Source organism: Tachysurus vachellii, chromosome 24, assembly GCF_030014155.1.
Source record: "Tachysurus vachellii isolate PV-2020 chromosome 24, HZAU_Pvac_v1, whole genome shotgun sequence".
Taxonomy (NCBI): domain Eukaryota; kingdom Metazoa; phylum Chordata; class Actinopteri; order Siluriformes; family Bagridae; genus Tachysurus; species Tachysurus vachellii.
This window is the reverse complement of record NC_083483.1, coordinates 15,853,815-15,874,599: the sequence shown is the minus strand read 5'-3', so window position 1 is coordinate 15,874,599 and position 20,785 is coordinate 15,853,815. Positions and strand designations below refer to the sequence as shown.

Below are 20,785 nucleotides of genomic sequence, written 5' to 3'. Positions count from 1 at the left end.
GTTATCTGTGGCAGCTACAACAGTTTGAGTCACTGCTGCTTTTTTGAAGCCTGCTGTGTGTGTGTTTGTGTGTGTGTGAGAGAGAGAGAGAGAGAGAGAGAGAGAGAGAGAGTGAAAGCACAGTTGCTGTGGATCAGACACAGAAATGTAATTACTGCAACACAGCAGATAATTTGTTTCACATCTTCAGAACGCAAGCTGTCAAATTAGATCTGCACTCTGGGACCCACTAAGTTAAAGGCATGTATGTGGGTTTGTGTGAGTGTGTGTGTGTGTGAGAGAGAGAGTGTGTGTGTGTGTGTGTGTGTGTGTGTGTGTGTGTGTGTGTGTGTGTGAGTGTGTGTGTGTGTGTGAGTATGTGTGTGTGTGTGTGAGTGTGTGTGTGTGTGTGAGAGAGAGAGTGTGTGTGTGTGTGAGTGTGTGTGTGTGTGTGTGTGTGTGTGTGTGTGTGTAGATCTTTCTGTGAGAAACACAGGCTTTCACCAACTGAGCATTAGTATGCAGACTTTGTGTGGATGTGTCACACAAACATACAAACACACACACATATTTATATATATATATGTATATCCGATACTTTTGACTGTGTGTGTGACAGATATTGGCCTTTACATCATGTTGGAATACTGAAGTTGTTCCCTTTAGTAGCAATCAGCAGAAAGTCAGACCTCTGGCAGCACGACGTGGAACAGAATGGAATTTGAAACGTTTTAGCCAAAAAATGTTTCCACTCTTAAGGTGTTTTTTGCAGAAACGTTTCAGATTCCGTTCTGTTCTCCCACTTCGAGAGCAGCGTGGACTTCGGGAGGTCCTTCCAGAGGTCACCTAGATGTCACCATGATGAAAGCTGAGTGGAAATTTATGCTTCCAAACACAAACATGGTGTCTGGCGGCCAGCAGCAATCATTGGGGCCAAGCACCTCTGAGTCATTCTGTTGTTTGTGCTTCATGTGGTTAGAGTGTGTACTGTACTGTCAGTACTGTCAATGTTCTGTCAGAACTTTACCCTTTCTGTTTAACATCATTTCTTTAAGTCCGAATTCAGCTGTATCAGTACCTGTAACATTACAGTAAACCGTTAACAGTTTCTTTAGTTCTGGTTGAGTTCCTGATACCAAAAAATGAATTTACCAATTTATCTATTTATAGTTACATTTAATACTGCTGAACACCCTTATCTCACGTTATAACGGCTGTAGATTGTAGAGGGGATTCCACTGTACGTGTTCCTGTGAATGAGCTGTTGCTATGGAAACGATAACGTATCAGAGGGAGCGCTTTAATATAAACCTGTGCTACAACCAAAGCCACTGTTCTGTAGAATTCATCAACACCTGATGACTAATCAGAGTCAAGAACTCTACACTCTGTGGTGTTAATATACACAATAACCAATAATATTGGCTTTTCTCAGATGTCTGAGAAAACAAGTTTATAATTAAATGACATGGTACATTGTGGTTCTCTGGAGTTTTTTCTGGGTTCTTAAAATAAAATATTTACTTCAGTAATTAAACCGAACTGTCTTTAAAGCTGTAAAATGTTTTGTACTCATTAAAAAGCTGCCTTTGTGCTACATGACATTCTGTCGTTGTGTGTTTGAGAGACACACACTCTCATGCCTGCCCGCTCACACACTTCCTGGGTATTGTATTACTTTAGACTAGACGAGTATGATGATGATAATGATGATGATGATGATGATTATGATGATTACACACCATATACACCACACATGTAGTCTTATTTATGGCTGAGGAAACCATAAAGTGTGTATTTTACTCATGATAGCACTATTGTTTGGCCCATGCACCGAGGCATGCATGAGAAAGAAGGCTTAGTAGGAAACGATCTGAGCATCCGAGCCTTTAAAGGTTAAGGGTCGTGCTCAAGGGCCCTATAATCTACGAGCTCTGAGTCGGTGCTGGGAATAAAGAACCTTAATCCCTGAGCTAGCACCATGCATTTTTTAATTCACTCGAAAAAAATGAGTTGTTCCTGAATTCTGGGTACAAGTACAAAACGTCTCACAGCTTTAAAGACAGTTCATTTTAAATACTGAAGTAAAAATTAAACTTAAAATTGAACTTAAAATTTATTTTTAATAAATAAAAATAAAATAAAATCCCAAATAAAAATCCAGAGAATCAAATTGTACATTATGTGTACATTATGTCTGAGACATCCGAGAAAAGCCGATCTTATTGGTTATTATATTAACACTACAGAGCTGCTGTGTTCTGGACTTTGATTGGTCATCTGGTCTTGACTCCAGATCAGTGGCTTCTACTGTAGCACAGGTTTATATTATTAACATATTAACATATATTATATTGTTCTGATACTTTATCGTTTCCATAGCAACAGCTGGTCCATAGGGACGCGTACAGCGGATTCACCTCACAAACAAGTCTATGATGTGATGAACGTTTTGTGGGACGTTTCTGACAGCAGTCTCCAATGTCAGATCTTTGTAACATTCCAAGGAAGAAAGAGGAGTAACATGTTTCTCAGTAACGTGACTTTTGTTAGCTTAAAGACAGAGAGGAATAACGAGGGCAGCTAGAATGTTTGTGCAAACAGGAAATAACATGTTTTGTCCACAGATGATCTGAGATGAACTGAACTTCCTCTTCCTGTAGGTGACATGCTGATGGTGGCAGAGTGATGATCTGACTCACAGGCTGAGGGATGTTCCTGCGGCTGCTCCTGATCCTGTTAACATTCTCGTCACACACACAGGTAACACACTCACCTTTTCAGGGTTTGTCCTAGACAACATGAGTGATGCTTTGTTACAGCGTTAGTGTTAATGGGATAATATACGCACTAACATCATAAACTTCAGTGGTATCAAAAGACTACCGTTACTGTTACTGTTAGTAACTTTAATGTTTTGTGGGCGTGGCTAAATGTAAACCAGTTGGGGATAGATTGACATATACACAAAAGTTGACATAGATGACATAATCATTTGGTTGACATAATAATTTCTGTAGCTATTTAGTGCTACACCAAACATACATGCGTGCGCACACACATACACACAGACAGATACACAAAACATACACAAAGATTAACACTCACATTCACATTGTCATTCACATCAAGTTGAAGAGCATTGAAGCATAACGGACACGCACGCACTCACTCACACACACACACACACACACACACACACACACACACACACACACACACAAACACACACGCGGGAATGCAGAAATGTAGGCTTTTTCTTACCCTTTACCTATTTAAAATCATTATCACTGACACGTTCCTGCACATTCAGGCAGATGGTTAAAGAGATAAACAGAGATGGATGAAACTCACATTGTTCTACATAACAGCATGTTCACCAGCAGCAGTGTTACATAACACAGTGTTACACTACACCATGTTACACTACACAATGTTACACTATACAATGTTACACTACACAATGTTACACTATACAATGTTACATAACACAATATTACACTACACAGTTTTACACTACACAATGTTACACTACACCATGTTACACTACACAGTGTTACACTACACAATGTTACACTACACCATGTTACACTACACAGTGTTACACTATACAATGTTACACTACACCATGTTACACTACACAGTGTTACACTACACAGTGTTACACTGCACAATGTTACACTATACAATGTTACACTATACAATGTTACACTATACAATGTTACATAACACAATATTACACTACACAGTTTTACACTACACAGTGTTACACTACACAATGTTACACTACACCATGTTACACTACACAGTGTTACACTATACAGTGTTACACTACACCATGTTACACTACACAATGTTACACTATACAATGTTACACTACACAATGTTACACTATACAATGTTACACTACACCATGTTACACTACACAATGTTACACTATACAATGTTACACTACACCATGTTACACTACACAGTGTTACACTGCACAATGTTACACTATACAGTGTTACACTACACAATGTTACACTATACAATGTTACACTATACAATGTTACATAACACAATATTACACTACACAGTTTTACACTACACAGTGTTACACTACACAATGTTACACTACACCATGTTACACTACACAGTGTTACACTATACAGTGTTACACTACACCATGTTACACTACACAGTGTTACACTATACAGTGTTACACTACACCATGTTACACTACACAATGTTACACTATACAATGTTACACTACACAATGTTACACTGTACAGTGTTACACCACACAATGTTACACTACACAATGTTACACTACATAATGTTACACTACACAGTGTTACACTACACAGTGTTACACTACAAAATGTTACACTACATAATGTTACACCAAACAATGTTACACTACACAATGTTACAGTACACAGTGTTACACTAAACAATGTTACACTACACAATGTTACACTACACAATGTTACACTACACAGTTTTACACTACACAATGTTACACTAAACAATGTTACACTACACAATGTTACACTACACAGTGTTACACTAAACAATGTTACACTACACAATGTTACACTACACAGTGTTACACTACATAATGTTACGCTAAACAATGTTACACTATACAATGTTACACTACATAATGTTACACTAAACAATGTTACACTACACAATGTTACAGTACACAATGTTACACTATACAATGTTACAATACACAGTGTTACACTACACAATGTTACACTACACAGTGTTACACTACACAATTTTACTCTACACAGTCTCATACTACAGCAGCATTACACTCTTAGCTTTATAAATAAATACAAAAGCCTTTTGATGTGTTTAAGATACTGTACAAAGTGAAAGTGTTGCGTTGGACCTGATTGAGTGGCCTTTTTTATCTGTTTTAATTTTAAGAAGTTGAATTATTGATGTTCAGCTTTGTATAAAATAAAACTAATCTTATATTTCCTGCTGCACTTGAAATGTGATGAGGATCAGAAGAAGACAGTGAGCCAAGATGAGAAAAGAATGGAATGGAGGAATAAAGCAGAAGACCAAAGATTAGATTAGAGCTAGATTAGACTTCAGCTATCTTATAATATGTATAGTAGTGTGTAATATAATACATACATTACATGTCTTGGTAGAATGGGGAAGATAATATATTATAGTATATTACAGTATAGTATAGTATAGTATAGTATAGTATAGTATATTACAGTATAGTATAGTATAGTATAGTTGCTTTTTATAAAGATAAATGGATTAAAATGGCTCATGGCTGTGAGCGTTGGTTCTTTAATAAATAATGACATGCAATAATCACATGCACACATGCAGCTGTTAGTATCTGGGGAAATAAGACAGAAATAAAACTCCTGATGATGTGATATAGTGATATAGTGTTCACGGGGCTATTGTGTAGGTGATAATTGGATGAATCATTACAGCTGTTTGTGTGTGTGTGTGTGAGTGTGTGCGTGTGTGTGTTGTGTGTGCTTGTGTGTGCTTGTGTGTGTGTAGGTGGAATGTGTGCGTATATGTATACGTGTGTGTGTGTGTGTGTAGGTGGGGTGTGTGCATATGTGTATACGTGTGTGTGTCCACATTCTTTAACAGTTTGGTGTGTGACGTCTCTCTGTAGGTCTGTTTGGCTCTGAAGGAGCTACGAGAGCAATGGGCCATCTACAGGAATGAATGCATTCAGAGCTTCAGCAGCAGCCCACCTGCTAGAGGTAAAAAAACACTCGCATACTCATGCATGCACACACACACACACACACACACACACACACACACATACACACACTGAGGCATTTTGTATGCTGAAGCCATTAATTCAGCAACTGAGTAAAATAAATATAATGTGTGTGTTTCTTTATCAGGTTTTGTGTGTAACAGGACTTTTGATCACTACACATGTTGGCCTGATGGCTTGCCTGGCTCCATCGTTAACGTTTCCTGTCCGTGGTATCTGCCGTGGTATCGCAAAGGTGAGACACACATGCACACACACACACACGCACACACACACACACACACACACACACACACACATATATATATATATATATATATATATATATATATATATATATATATATATATATATATATATATATATATGTATATATATATATATATATATACATATATATATATATATACATATATATATATATGTATATATACATATATGTATATATATACATATATACATATATGTATATATGTATATATATACATATATGTATATATATATATATATATACATATATATATATATATACATATATATATATATATACATATATATATACACTAAACTAAATAAAACGAATAAATAATTAAATGATTTACTGTGTGAATCCAGAGGAAACATGCTTCTGTAGCTTCATGGCTAACAAATTATCCATCAAATATGCATCTGAACTATCCTCCTGTGTGTGTGTGTGTGTGTGTATATGCATGTGTGTGTGTGTAGTTAAGCAGGGTAAAGTGTATCGAGTGTGTGGTGCAGACGGTAGATGGGCCAACGGGAAAAACACCACAGAGTGTGACGAGAATGACGTGCGACTGGTGAGATGACATCTATTTATATTACTGTGGATAACTGACTAAGACGTTAGATGTTCAGAGATGTTCTTACTTATTTTAAGCTCAGTATATAAACCTTTGTTCCTGATCCAAATCACTTTTAATGTTTAGCTCCAATTTCCAATTTCTCCTACAAACTTTCATCTTCGGTAGGCGTGGCCACCGGGGGGTGGATTTATAATGAAAAAAATGTGAATAACATTCCAGCAGTTAGCTACACGATAACATCTACTTCATGTTTCATAGTGTGACATCACTGGAAAAGTGGGCATGGCTTGAGACTTATACTGAAACATAGTGTTATTGAAGCATTGTAGCTTCAAGGCTTTTGGCTGATTTAATAGAATGTTTAAGTGTTATTTAAACAGAACTGTTTTCTTACTGTGTGTGTGTGTGTGTGTGTGTGTGTGTGTGTGTGTGTGTGTGTGTGTGTGTGTAGGAAGAGTATTGGCGGATTGTAAGTAAATTCAGGGTCATGTATACAGTTGGTTATTCACTCTCTCTGGCAGCTTTGGTCCTTGCTCTTGGAATCCTTGCAGCCTTCAGGTGAAAATGCACACACACATACACACACACACACACACACACACACACAAACAATGATTCAAATTCACAGCTGTTTTCCAAAAACTGTCATGGTTTATATTAATGCACTTGCTCTACTGTGTTAGTTTCCATAGTAACAGCTCATACACAGGAACTTTAACAGCAAGCGCTCCACAGATATACATTAATAATGTGTGTATTTGATAGTATGGTGGTTTTATAAAAGGAGATGTTTATGTATTATGTATGGAAGGAGTCTCCAGTGTCAGCACTTTCAGTGCTGTAACTTTAAGTTTCTGATGCCTTCAGGACAGAGAACTTTACGGTTTCTATGGTAACATGACAAGCTGTGTTGTTTTTGTGTAATTAATTTTAAGAGAAAGAATAAAGAGAAGCTGTTAAGGGAATGAGGGAATGTATAGAGCTGCTGTAACAGGAGTGAGAACAGGAATGAACTCTGTGTGTGTGTGTGTGTGTGTGTGTGTGTGTGTGTGTGTGTGTGTGTGTGTGATTGTACAGGAAGTTACACTGTATGAGGAACAACATTCACATGAATTTGTTCGGCTCATTCATCCTGCGTGCCGTGTCAATCTTGGTGAAAGACGCACTGCTGGATCTGATCAACACACAGACAGGACAATACCACAACCAGGACCAGAGCATGTTTGACATCAAGGTACACACACACACACACACACACAAAAGACAAATATATAACATTTTTATAAAACATTTTAACATATTTTCGCATTTTACTTATAAAAACTGTCATGACATTGAAACATTAAACAGAAACAGAGTTTGTATATTTACTATGAATGAAACTGTTCTTTTGTAATAATGACAGATAACTGCAGGATGTCGGGTTGCCATGGTGATGATGCAGTACAGTGTGATAGCGAATAATTACTGGTTGTTGGTGGAGGGTTTGTACCTGCACAGCCTCTTGGTCATAACCGTCTTCTCAGAGAGAAACTACTTCTACGTGTACCTGTGCATCGGCTGGGGTGTGTGTGTGTGAGAGTGTGTGTGAGTGTGTGTGATAGTTTGTGTTTGTGGATATGTGCTACCATCTGTAACAGTTAAAAAGACCACACCTCATTTAGTGATGCTGACAGTTAGAGACCACGCCGCTTTTTGTGAGTTTGAAAGTTAAAGAGACCAAAACTACTTTAGTGAGACTGACCATTAAAGAGACCACACCTCCTTTAGTGAGATTGACAGTTAAAAAGACCACGCCTCCTTTAATGAGACTGACTGTTACAGAGACCACGCCTCCTTTAGTGAGACTGACAGTTGGAGACCACGCCTCCTTATTGACAGTTAAAAAGACCACGCCTCCTTTAGTGAGACTGACTGTTACAGAGACCACACCTTCTTTGATGAGACTGACAGTTAAAAAGACCACGCCTCCTTTCGTGAATCAGGGTTGCAATTGTACATCTGAATGCGGACTGGAAGTGACATCTGTGTCTAAATGAATGAATTAATGTTTATATTACATATTCATAGTATTCGCATATTCATAGACTTCCCCTTTTTTATTCTAGGTGCGCCGGTGATATTCGTGTTGCCGTGGGCGACATTGAAGTATCTGTATGAAAATGATCTGTAAGTACTGAAAACTTTCAACCCTTCACCAATTTGATATAATTAATTCTGCTATTGATTTTTGAATTGGTGTATCAGCACCTATATGTAATTAGTTCTCTTCCTTTTATGGCAAAGTGGGTGTGGCCAACCTTGGGTGGTGCTTGCGTAAGTGCTAGTGTTACCAGTCGTTTTAGCTGTACATTCCACTAAAGCAGTGAAAGCTAACATAGCCAGTGAAAGCTAACATAGCCTGTGAAAGCTAACCTATTTAAAGTTAATCTAATGAGTAAAAGACAACCCAGCAAGAATAATAGCAATTTCATGCTAGCATGAAAAAAATCACACTTTAAAGCAAAAGGCACTTTTTTAAAGTGCAGCTTGTAGAAACATAAAACTTGCTACGACATTAATAACAAGCACCTGATCTGGTTGCCGTGGTGATGTTGCAGAATACCACTCGTGTCTATTTTGTGTCTTTGGTTTCTACCTATTGAATAATATCATTTTTCATTTGAGAAATAATTGGATTTTATTTTTATCACTTCCTGCCCATGTGACTAACCTGCTGGTGCTCAGTCTGGGAGGTGTTAGAGCACAGAGCTCTTATAAGGTGATAAAATAAAGATGTTCTAAATCAAAAACTAGTTCAGTTCTGTCATATTATCCAACACCTGCAGTAGAGGAAATCCTCCCATTATACCGACTCATTATGGCAGTAATCGTTCTTCCAGTACAAGTATACTGAGAAACAGTAGGAAAGTTATTCACGGGTTCATCGAGAAAAGTTACTTAGAAGTGTAAAATTTTCATTAGTTCCATGTAGGACTCCTAGGATATTTCAAATGAAAAATTCATTGAATGAAAATATTCAGTGTTTGTGTATATAATGTTGGGAATCAGGGTCAAAATCATGCAGATGAGGAATGAAAGTGTGTATTAGGTTTAGTCTGAGTCAAAAATAATTAAATATTAAACAATAGATGGATGTGAATAAGGAAACGTGGCTTAGAAATGATTTTGACACTCATTAGGTGTAAGAAACAACAGGTGAGATTAATCAGCTACCATGGCAACCGGGTTAGCAAACAACTGAAACATTTACATAGCATAGCAGATGTGTCCAAGGTAGAAAACAATTCTTCACTTCATGGCTAACAAATTATCCATCAAATTTACATTATCACTATATGCATTATCGACTACATGCTGACCAGCACAAGCTGAAGTCCTCGTGTTCTCCTGCATGTACTTAGAAGCTGAAAAATGGTGTGTGATTAATGAGCATATGATCTGGACTCAGTCACATGCGGAATGTGTTTACAGCTGCGGTGTTAAATCCCGTTTGTGATTCATTTGTATTGTGTTTGCAGATGCTGGGAGAAGAATGTAAACATGGGCTACTGGTGGATCATCCGCTCGCCCATCTTGTTTGCCTATCTGGTAAGACAAACAGACTTATATATGACTTACCTCAGAAACTAGAAAAAGCAGCAACAGCTCAGTAACCCATAGTACAAGACAGTAGTGAAGAAGATATCAAGTTGGTTCTTAATCACTGTTATACATAGATCTCTTACCCATTCGTTCCTTTTCACTTTATACCCTTTAGGGCATTAGGTCCTGTATGTCACAATTACACACTTGTTCATGGGGTAAATTAGTTCCACCCTTTGCTTCCAGAGTCAGTATCTTCTACGCATTTAAATTCTGGAAAGGCTGCAGAATGATTGCCTATTTGCACTTGTGTCTGTCCACAATATATGGTGCGAATAACAGCTATCAGTTTTGATACTTCCAGATTGGCTTTGTGGATGAAGTTCAGTAACATGTTACAAGCTCCCTGCTGTTATTGTGTGTTCCCCAATTTTCGCCAGTTGGACAGTGTTAACTAGCTAACAGGTTGCTAACACATGTGCTAACAGGTTCACACCATGCACATGTTCTTATGTGTTTCTTTTAGAGTGAACACCCAGTTATTAGCTTCAGAATCCAAAACCATTATTTCAGAGTTTGTTTTGCTTGCATAAATAATGCCTTACAAACAGCATTTTTTTTCTTCTACTCTCACTCCACTTTCTCTCTTTCTTCAGATTAATTTCTTTATATTTATTAGAATTATAAAGATCCTGATGTCCAAACTTAAAGCTCATCAGATGAGGTACACGGACTATAAGTTCAGGTAATGACTCCATTGCTTCCTGTATAGTTTGAGAAAAGATATCACAAATTAGATATAGATATTACAATATAATATATTATCATATCTATAATACATATAATGTATTGTATTTAAAAAAATCTCATCAGATTGGCTAAATCCACACTTACGCTGATTCCACTGTTGGGGATTCACGCCATCCTCTTCACCTTCGTCATCGATGAGTCCGTGGACAGAGAATCTCTCTTGCGGCTCATTCGCCTCTTCTATGACCTTTTCTTCAGCTCTTTCCAGGTCAGAGGTCAAAAGGTGACCTTTTTAGAAGCAAAAGGTTATTTGTAAAAAGCTGTAACAATCTGCACTTAATGATCTTTTACTGATGATGCTAGGTTAGCTAACCTGACATACAGTATGTCGCAGAAGTGAGTACACCCATCACATTTTTGTTAATATTTTATTATATTTTTTCACTGAAGAAATGACACTGTAAAGTAGTGAGTGTACAGCTCGTATAACAGTGTAAATTTGCTGTCCCCTCAAAATAATTCAGCACACAGCCATTAATGTCTAAACTACTGGCCACAAAAGTGAGTACACCCCTAAGTGAAAATGTCCAAATTGGGCCCAAAGTGTCAATAGTTTGTGTGGCCACCATTATTTTCCAGCACTGCCTTAGGCATGGAGTTCACCAGCGTGTCACAGGTTGCCACCGGAGTCCTCTTCCACTCCTCCATGATGATATCACAGAGCTGGTGAATGTTAGAGGCCTTGTGCTCCTCCTCCTTCTGTTTGAGGATGACCCACAGATGCTCAATAGGGTTCAGGTCTGGATACATGCTTGGCCAGTCTACCACTTTTACCCTCAGCTTCTTTAGCAAAGCAGTGGTCGTCTTTGAGGTGTGTTTGGAGTCGTTATCATGTTGGAATACTGCCCTGAGGCCCAGTCTCCGAAGGTAGGGGATCATGCTCTGTTTCAGCATGTCAGAGGACATGTTGGCATTCATGGTTCCCTCAGATGATTGACACCATCTGAACCAAATAAGTTTATCTTAGTCTCATCAGATCACAGGACATTGTTCCAGTAATCTATGTCCTTAGTCTGCTTGTCTTCAGAAAACTGTGGGCTTTTTTGTGCATCATCTTTAGAAGAGGCTTCCTTCTGTGATGACAGCCATGCAGACCAATTTGATGCAGTGTGTGGCGTATGGTCTGAGCACTGACAGGCTGAACCCCCGCCCCTTCAACCTCTGCAGCAATGCTGGCAGCATTCATACGTCTATTTCCCAAACACAATGTCTAGACCACATGCACTCAACTTCTGTGGTGGACCAATGCGTGGCCTGATCTGAGTGGAACCTGTCCTATTAAACCGCTGTATGGTCTTGGCCACCATGTTGCAGCTCAGTTTCAGGGTCTTGGCAATCTTCTTATAGCCTACACCATTTTTATGTAGACCAACAATTCTTTTTTCAGATCCTCAGAGAGTTCTTTGCCATGAGGTGCCATGTTGAACTTCCAGTGACCAGTATAAGAGAGTGAGAGCGATAACACCAAATTTAACACATCTGCTCCTCATTCACACCTGAGACCTTGTAACAACAACGAGTCACATGACAGCAGGGAGAGAAAATGGCTAATTGGTCCCAATTTGAACATTTTCACTTAGGGGTGTACTCACTTTTGTGGCCAGTGGTTTAGACATTAATGGCTGTGTGTTGAGTTATTTTGAGGGGACAGCAAATTTACTGTATTAGCAAATTTACTGTTATATAAGCTGAACACTCACTACATACATTGTAATGACAAGTGTCATTTCATCAGTGTTGTCACATTAAAAGTTGTAATAAAATATTTACAAAAATGTTCTCTGAGATACTGTAGTTACCTCAGGAGGTTGCTGGTATTCTGACTTGGCTCTTGTAAGAATCTGCCTTTCAGTTAATTGTACTGGTTTTGTTAATAAAGCAAAGTAGCCAAAGTTATAACAGGTGGTTAGTGCTAGCTTGCTAACTTAGCTGACTGTCTTTCTCCTCCTCGTCATCATCAATGTGGAAATAAACTTCTTATTAGACAGACAGACAGACAGACAGACATTAGATTAGACTGTTGTAAAAACTATTGCTGTGACAGTAAGTTAAATGTACTGATTTAGCCAGTTTAGCTAACTAGATAAAATTCACATTGATTAAACCTTGTAATAATTTTGCCTTACGTTCTTCTCTCTCCACACACAGGGTTTGCTGGTGGCCATTTTGTACTGCTTTGTTAACAAAGAGGTGAGAACTCCGTGTTTGGTTTGAAGTCAATAAGTCCGTCATGTTAGTAATGTTTTTCATTTGAAATAATCTCCGTAATGTCCAGGTACAGAATGAGATGTTGAAGCGATGGAAGCGTTGGAAGCTTGGGAAAGACATTGAGGAGGAATATCGCAACACGCACAGCCAAACGGCTCATGGGAAGGGTGCTAGTGTCAACATGCCTTTACCGCCGGAACGTTCAGACACCCCTGACTCTGCAGCTTCAGCCCCGCCCACAGAGGAGAGCCGCCATCTTGTGATTATCTGCCGGAACGGTGCAAGCCTGGCGCAAGGGATCAGCAGGGCAGGGCTTCAGGAGGGCACTAGTAACTGCAGCTCTCTGACCGAGGACATCTGCTTAGAGGAGCGAATTCACAACACAAACCATCCAATAGGGACAGAGGAATGTGATGTGTAAAAAAAAATTTACCTCTTGAGGTTTTTGATGGTAATCTGTTTTAAAAAGGGGATATGAACAGCTTCTGGTGATCGAAAAATGGTGCACACCAGGAACATCATTCCTGTTTTGCAAAGGGAGGGGTGGGGTTTCTGCTGGACATACAGTGTGTTTTTTGACCCTCACTAGCCATCATACTGCAGTAAATAATGCCAGGGTGCGAATATTTCGCTGTATTCCAAATTGTGGCTTTATGTAAATAAAAAAGAGAACATGACATCTTTAAGCTATTGCAGGTAGATCAGTAGCTAGCTAGTCAGTTCATATGGTTCTGACTTAGCACGCAAAGCCACAAAGCTTCGACTTTATTTCACGATGAGGCATTCACGTTGACGATATTTCTGAATGTTAAAACACAAATGTTCACGGTGCATTATGGAAAATTTCATGACCACTTGCTCAGTAGGACAATTTAAAAATTACAACTTAATGTGGCTCCTAGCAAATGAACAGATGTTCAAGCTGGTATTCGACTCCCTGTATCAACTGTTGATGAATCGGGTTTCGTTTTCGCCCCGAGCAAGCAGCCAGCAGAGCTGAAAATCTCATCACAGGATTAAATTTTAAAATTGACCTAACATACAATTGTGTATTTATGACCTTACAAGGACCCAAAATGACCCAAACCTTCCACATGGATGAAAATGGCAATAGTTTATCCATGTTTCAATGCATTTCCTTCATGGTGTCCTGTGTTATTGTGTCAAAATATTTCTGGTACCATTGAGGTTGATATATAAAAAACGTAACTCGACACACACACACACACACTGCATCATTACAGTTCAGAAATTCTACACAAAGGGGGAAATAAGCCCTTTCCGTATCAGAGTTTAATGTCCATTGGGTTTTGTTGGCCAAATAAAAGCATCCATGATGATTGTGTGTTTCAGGAGAAAAGCTGCTGCCCTTCTTTAGAAAATTGTAAACAAGTCCTGATCACAAACCTAACCAGTGTTTCCATCATGCCTTCTGATATATATTTTTTTTTTTTGGTCCCCATAAGGTAGGGGTATCTGCAAAGTCCTCATAAGTGATGCACACCAGACTTCAGCATTAAACCTAGTTAACTACAGTAATCCAATTTATTAAATATACCCATAAAAAAATTGTTGTTTGGGTGAAACAAATCTGAGTTCATCAGAATTAATCTAGTAATAATATATAATATATATAATAAAATGAGTAAATGAGGACAATAAATTGATTAAACATTGAAAATAAAATTTCTGTAAGTAGCAACTGTGAAAGGTTCCCTGTGAAAATACTGACATAACTTTATATACTGGCAGCTTGGTGTTGAGAGTACTACAGCTGAAGAGACAGGGGTGAAAACGGCTATTTTTAAGGGTGGCAGCTACTCGTTTGTGTCATTCCTGTGGCCACACCCACAGCAAAAAAACATTCCTGATATTATAACATTGTGAGGTAAAAACTAATCCTAATCATAATTCAATAAGAGGAACCAAGAACTATGTCCTCACACCATTTTCAGGTCTTCATAATGCTGTGAAAGGGATGAAGTCTCCATTAGGTAATGAATGACAACACTCGCTCTCTCTCTCTCTCTCTCTCTCCTCTTTCTCTCTCCCATTCAGGTCATAAATTAAACAGGATGGGAAACACATTTCTCCTCAATGTCCTGTGTGTATTTTCTTTTTATACTTCAATCTCTGGTGGCTTTTTGGGTCTAAAATTCCTGAATGCTCGGACGTACACACTTGTGATACTTTTGGTGGATTTTGTTGGAGGTTGCACACCTTTTAAACCCGGTGCTCGCTGTGTCACTGTTGATAAAGTATTTATTACAATGCCGCTGATGATATTGTGTGTGTCTCCAGTGTGTCTGCTTTCTTTTGTGTGTCCAATAGTGCTTTATTGAGGAGGGCATGTCATTTAAGCTGTGACAAAAAGATATAACGTGATAAAGTTATTTATACGTATGTCACTTTTTTGTTTGTAAATGAAAGAAAAAAGAGAGAAAATATTATAATAAAAAGACGTGACCTAGTCAAGGACGTGTGTGAGTTATCATGATTACTAAAACATGTGCAGCGCTGGGAACTTCACTTGGTTTCTGAAGAGGTCTGGTCATAAATCACAGGTACTTAGAGAACACTAAATACACACACACACACACACACACACACACACACACAAGAGCTTGGATTCCAGCCAACACTGCTCTCCAGTTAGAAATGGTTATCTCTATCAGCAATAAATTCCGCCTAAATTCCGTCTGTGCTGTAAACCTTTTGAGACGTGACGCCCACCTCCACCGGACAGGAAACAAACAACACACTTTGTAAACTCACATCACACACAAACACACACTAAAAAAGTGACCTGGGGGTCACCCAAACTAAGCGCTCCCATCGTAAGACACCCGCCCACTCATTAATTTTACAAGGAATGTCGACAGTAGCCAGATTTAGCTCCTGTTTACACATTAATGCCTATTAAAGGCGTGTAGACACTTCCTCAGCTGGGACAGAGAAGTTTTTTTTTTTTACACTGAAGCAATCTGGAGGCTCTCACAGCACTGATTGTTTTCATCTTTGTTGTCATCGTAGTCATGTACAGCTAAGCCTTAAGGTCATGTGCTCAGATTGGACCTGTGAATATAACGAAGTTCTTTATGTTTTAATGTGTGTACATATAATTACTAACTATATTATTGTATAATAAAAATATACCACACTGTATACCAGACTGTCAACGCATTTTCTGTCACAGGTTTAAATGAATGTGTTTATTCTAACACGTTATTATTTCTATAGTAACTCGTATGGCTGATGTACCCTAGGAGCAAATTAAAGAAAGCGTTTGACATGTTAGCATTTAACATGTATTGATCAGAGGTAACAGTCATAGGTAAAGCTGAAATGTTACGTTTTACATTACAGGAAAGACTATAGGAGAGAGGCTACAGCCTTCAGGTGTTTTTATTGTAGTGAGTTTATTATGTGACTGAAAAAACTAAAAATGCACTTCACTTGTCAGTCATTTTATAATGTCACTATAATGCCCAAATAGGCAAAAGCTAAACGCTAAAATGCTAACAATAAACATGGAGACATGGAGTTCTGATGCTAGCTGATAATAACTCAGTGGAGCAGAAGGCTATGAGTTTCAGATCTCAAGACCACCAAACTGCCAGAGAAACTGTGAAGAGAAAAAAATTGCTATAACTTAAGTTTGTGTGCTTGAAGAGCCAAGTGAGCAAACTGTAACTGCTTAAATGCTAACACTAAGTTAGTCATTCAGCCTTTATACAGTGCTCTGTAGCTTTCTCTAAAACAAGCAGAGAACTTCTGTATCATGATAAGACAATAAATTCACTTAAGATATGTGAACTAACACCACCATTCAAGAAACCAGCACCTGCTGTGAGGGTAGATGCTAATCTAAGCGCTAATCTAAGAGCTAATCTAAGCCTAGGAAAAAATGTCCACTCTTACCTAATGCTCCTTTAAATGGACAGAAATTAAAAACTAATTGTTGGGAAATTATTGTGGTGTAAGGAACAGTAACTCTGCTTCATCAGAGGTACTGTGAGGTGTAGTTTACAGCTGAGACAAAACAAACCATGCCCACAAACCAATAATTCTCCTATTTGCTCAGCTGAATAGATTCTTCTTCAGATACTACTCTATAGTAGTATATATCGTCACAAAGAGCAGGTTTAAGGCAATTTAGCTAAAATTCAATTATTGAATTTAATGCACCACTATTTAAATTCATGAGGCGAGATCTTTTAATTAACATGGACTCTGTGAACAGATTTCCCTGATTCAGAAGCAATGATAATTTCACACTGAATGACTTTGGGACCTTGAAAAAGATTCACAGTTTCACCTCATACTTGAAGAATATCTTAAAGCCATGTTTAGCTTAATTAATCAGGTCAACAATGCAAAAAAAATGTATTTATTCCGTGCGCAACATCATTCGCTGTGTAACAGTCTGCACTTCATATATATAAATTAGCTTTTAATCAAAGAATACATTACTAATCAGAGAATATGTGTGTAGATTTTTCACCTTTTTGGCTGTGCTGTATTTAAATTTAAAGCACAGCACTGTTGTTTTTTTGGATTTTAATTCAGAGGTTTGAAACTGTCAGCACTTTGTAACAGTCAGCACTTTGTAACAGTCACTAATTTGTAAGAGTCAGTGTTCTGTAACAGTCAGCACTTTGTAACAGTCTGCACTTTTTAACAGTCAGCACTTTGTAACAGTCTGCACTCTGTAACAGTCAGCACTTTGTAACACTCACTAATATGTAACAGTCAGTGTTTTGTGACAGTCAGCACTTTGTAACAGTTTGCACTCTGTAACAGTCAGAACGTTGTAATAGTCAGCACTTCATAGCAGTCAGTAAAAAAAAAAATTGTTACAGTTAGTGTTCTGTAATAGTCAGCACTTTGTAACAGTCAGCACTTTTTGTAACAGCCTACATTCCTTACTCGTTCAGGATCAGAACAGCTCCACAGACTCCACCATTCACTAAACTCCACTGCTCCTAAACTGCTGACTTATAAATAAATTAATAAATAAATGGGCTATTAGCCCTCAGCAGCTTACACACGCTACATCAGGCCCAATTCAAAAGACCCTGTCGATGCCCAAAATGAGCGAGTTCCTAACACAATTCAGATTTTTTTCCAGAGGCAATGATAATTTCACAATGAACAACATTGAGACTAAGGAAAAGATTCACAGTTTCACATCATATAGTACATTCAGACACAATTCAGATTAACAAAGATTTCCATGTGGTGCTGGGTTTATTAATTCACTCGTTGTTATTATTATTTAAAAAAACATATAAACAGCTACTACAGTTATAAACTTCAGCCATTAGACTTTAAGTCACAGTTTGTATATTTCTGGCCTCTCTGGTCCAGGCCCACATACTGTAGTCAACAAGCTTTTTGGATTTACACACATATAGGATTAGTTCAGTAGAGTTAAGCCATTCGACAAATCAGGGACAGGCTCACATAGTTAGTACACACTCGGGTACCATAACTCCAACTTTGTCAGGCAGGAAGTTCCTCTGTACCTTCTACAGAAGTAGTAGGCTCTGTAGGTTTGAGCAGGATTAACAGTGTAAGTATTTGAACTGCACTGCAGCATCGGCAGCAGCAGCATCAGCAGGACTGAAGCACCTCTAGTCCTCCAAGACCAAACTTACATCATATCACACCTCGTTCTTATCAATAAATGCTGGAAAATTAACTCCAAAAGCTGACACGACAAAAATGGAGTAAGGCACTTTGAGAGCTACCAGAATGCCCATTCTCAGCCATGCCCCATTTGTCACACATTATGTAGCCATTATGTGAAGCTTCATTAATGTTCCTCATATTTGGATTTATTGTGTGGATTGGAGACGTCTTGATGAGACATGTTTGGTGGCATCGAACAGGAGTAATTCAGTCTTTATCAAAGTGTAAACAAAGTGTAAAGTGTTATTTAATTCCCACTTCCGACATACTCTTAGTGGTTTACGTTTTACAGCAGTACAGGAAGTAACTATGTGCTTTGTGCCACTTTAGAAACCATGATGCTGCTACAGAACTCGAGAACTCAAAGGACTGTATACCATGGGCTTTAAGAAGAGATGCTTTATGACACATTCTGCATTATATGAAGTATTAAAGGTCACAATGTTTTCAAATTATTCTGTTTCTCATGTCATGATATTGATGGTAGGTAAATACGTTAAGCTCAAGTGAACAAAAACATCTGATGTCAGTTAGCAAACAAGCTACACGCTCCATGTGCTAGCTGGATGTGTGAGCTATATGGGTATAACTAACATGTGTTTTTGATTAACATCATTCATATTTATGACATTTTTGCCATTGTCCTTAGTAAAATTTTTTAACTAGTTAAAAAAATAACTGGAAGTCAAATGTCTCATTCTCTTCTTGTTTCTCTCGTCCTTTCTTGAGGGTAATGACTCCTCAAGGACGGAGCCTGCAGCCAAATCTTTGGAGCTGTGCATAAACACTTCTTGGTTTTTATCATCTACTTTAGCTTTAATTAAATGATGGTCATTTATCTTTTCACTCTTTACATTTTCTATAGATATGTATTTGGTCACCAGAGTCGCACGTTTAGGAGAAATAGAGATTATAAGTCAGTAAATAATTTGTGTTTGGTGTTTATTTGTAATTGGCTATACTGTGGTAGTTTGGTAGTTTAGTTTAAAGAGCTAATGAACATGTCCTGGGTGGTGACGGAGACGCAAGGCAAATAGTTATAATGAACTGTAATGGACATTCCTTCATTCCCATGATCACTGCAGATCTGGAGCTGATGTGAACAACCAATATTGAGTTTTCAGTTATAATCAGGAGCTAGGATTAGTTACAAGTTATAATTTTTGGTGAAATGTGTGTGTGATGGCGCTTAGTTTTCTAAGTTTGCATATTTAGTGGCTATTTAGAGTAAGGATATTGAAATGCTGAAAAACCATGCACGATTTTGACATTCTTGTGTTTGCATCTCAGTTTGAAGCTTTGTTGCTAAACTTTCACTTGGGAATTTTTATTATGATACTAAAATATTCTTTTAAAAGGTTATAGAATATAATTATTGTATAATCAGAGGTTTGTTATTTTCTAAAGCTGAAGTTTTTATTATAGATCTGAAATTTATTGCAAATATTAAGTTATTATATAGAACTCTTGAAATCTATAGCAATTTTTTTAAATGTCAATTGTAACAAGTTTAAAACCAGATATGATATGTTGTCGATACGAGACTCATTTTCAAAACCTAAAGTATAAATTTAAAGTTTATAAAGTAATGAGAGTAAATTTCATTATGAAGTGAAATTCACAATTCTACTGATAATGAAATACTGGTTCCAGTGTAAATTTTGAGTGAATTATTAAAACAATAACTCATAATAGTTAGATTTTAAGGTTTTATGCTAAAAAATAAAATACGAGTATTCAGAAAAGAAGGTAAATATTTTATTGTACTGAATGTTACTAATAGTTAAAAATGACAGTATGAATTAAATATATATATATATATATTCTGAATTCCACAAACCTGTTGTTCAATTATACTAAATTTATATCTGGAACTTTTCTACATTTTATTTTTTTCATTATTTTGATGATTTTG

The 20,785-nt window shown here is 37.6% G+C and overlaps 1 protein-coding gene across 2 annotated transcripts in view; it reads left to right on the top strand.

Annotated features, from left to right (window-relative positions):
* Positions 1-15,651, top strand: part of gcgrb (glucagon receptor b) — a 29,875-nt gene extending 14,224 nt beyond the window's left edge. The window contains exons 2-14 of one of the 2 annotated variants that reach the window (XM_060860510.1): positions 2,643-2,742; positions 5,633-5,723; positions 5,874-5,981; positions 6,473-6,567; positions 7,025-7,131; positions 7,651-7,807; positions 7,979-8,138; positions 8,682-8,742; positions 10,095-10,164; positions 10,815-10,903; positions 11,032-11,191; positions 13,117-13,158; positions 13,244-15,651. In XM_060860510.1, coding sequence (XP_060716493.1) covers positions 2,692-2,742; positions 5,633-5,723; positions 5,874-5,981; positions 6,473-6,567; positions 7,025-7,131; positions 7,651-7,807; positions 7,979-8,138; positions 8,682-8,742; positions 10,095-10,164; positions 10,815-10,903; positions 11,032-11,191; positions 13,117-13,158; positions 13,244-13,597 — 1,545 coding nt within the window. In that variant the 5' untranslated portion in view covers positions 2,643-2,691 and the 3' untranslated portion in view covers positions 13,598-15,651. The remainder of the gene's footprint in view (positions 1-2,642; positions 2,743-5,632; positions 5,724-5,873; positions 5,982-6,472; positions 6,568-7,024; positions 7,132-7,650; positions 7,808-7,978; positions 8,139-8,681; positions 8,743-10,094; positions 10,165-10,814; positions 10,904-11,031; positions 11,192-13,116; positions 13,159-13,243) is intronic. The other variant, XM_060860511.1, reaches the window with a different exon arrangement.
* Positions 15,652-20,785: the final 5,134 nt, after the last annotated feature.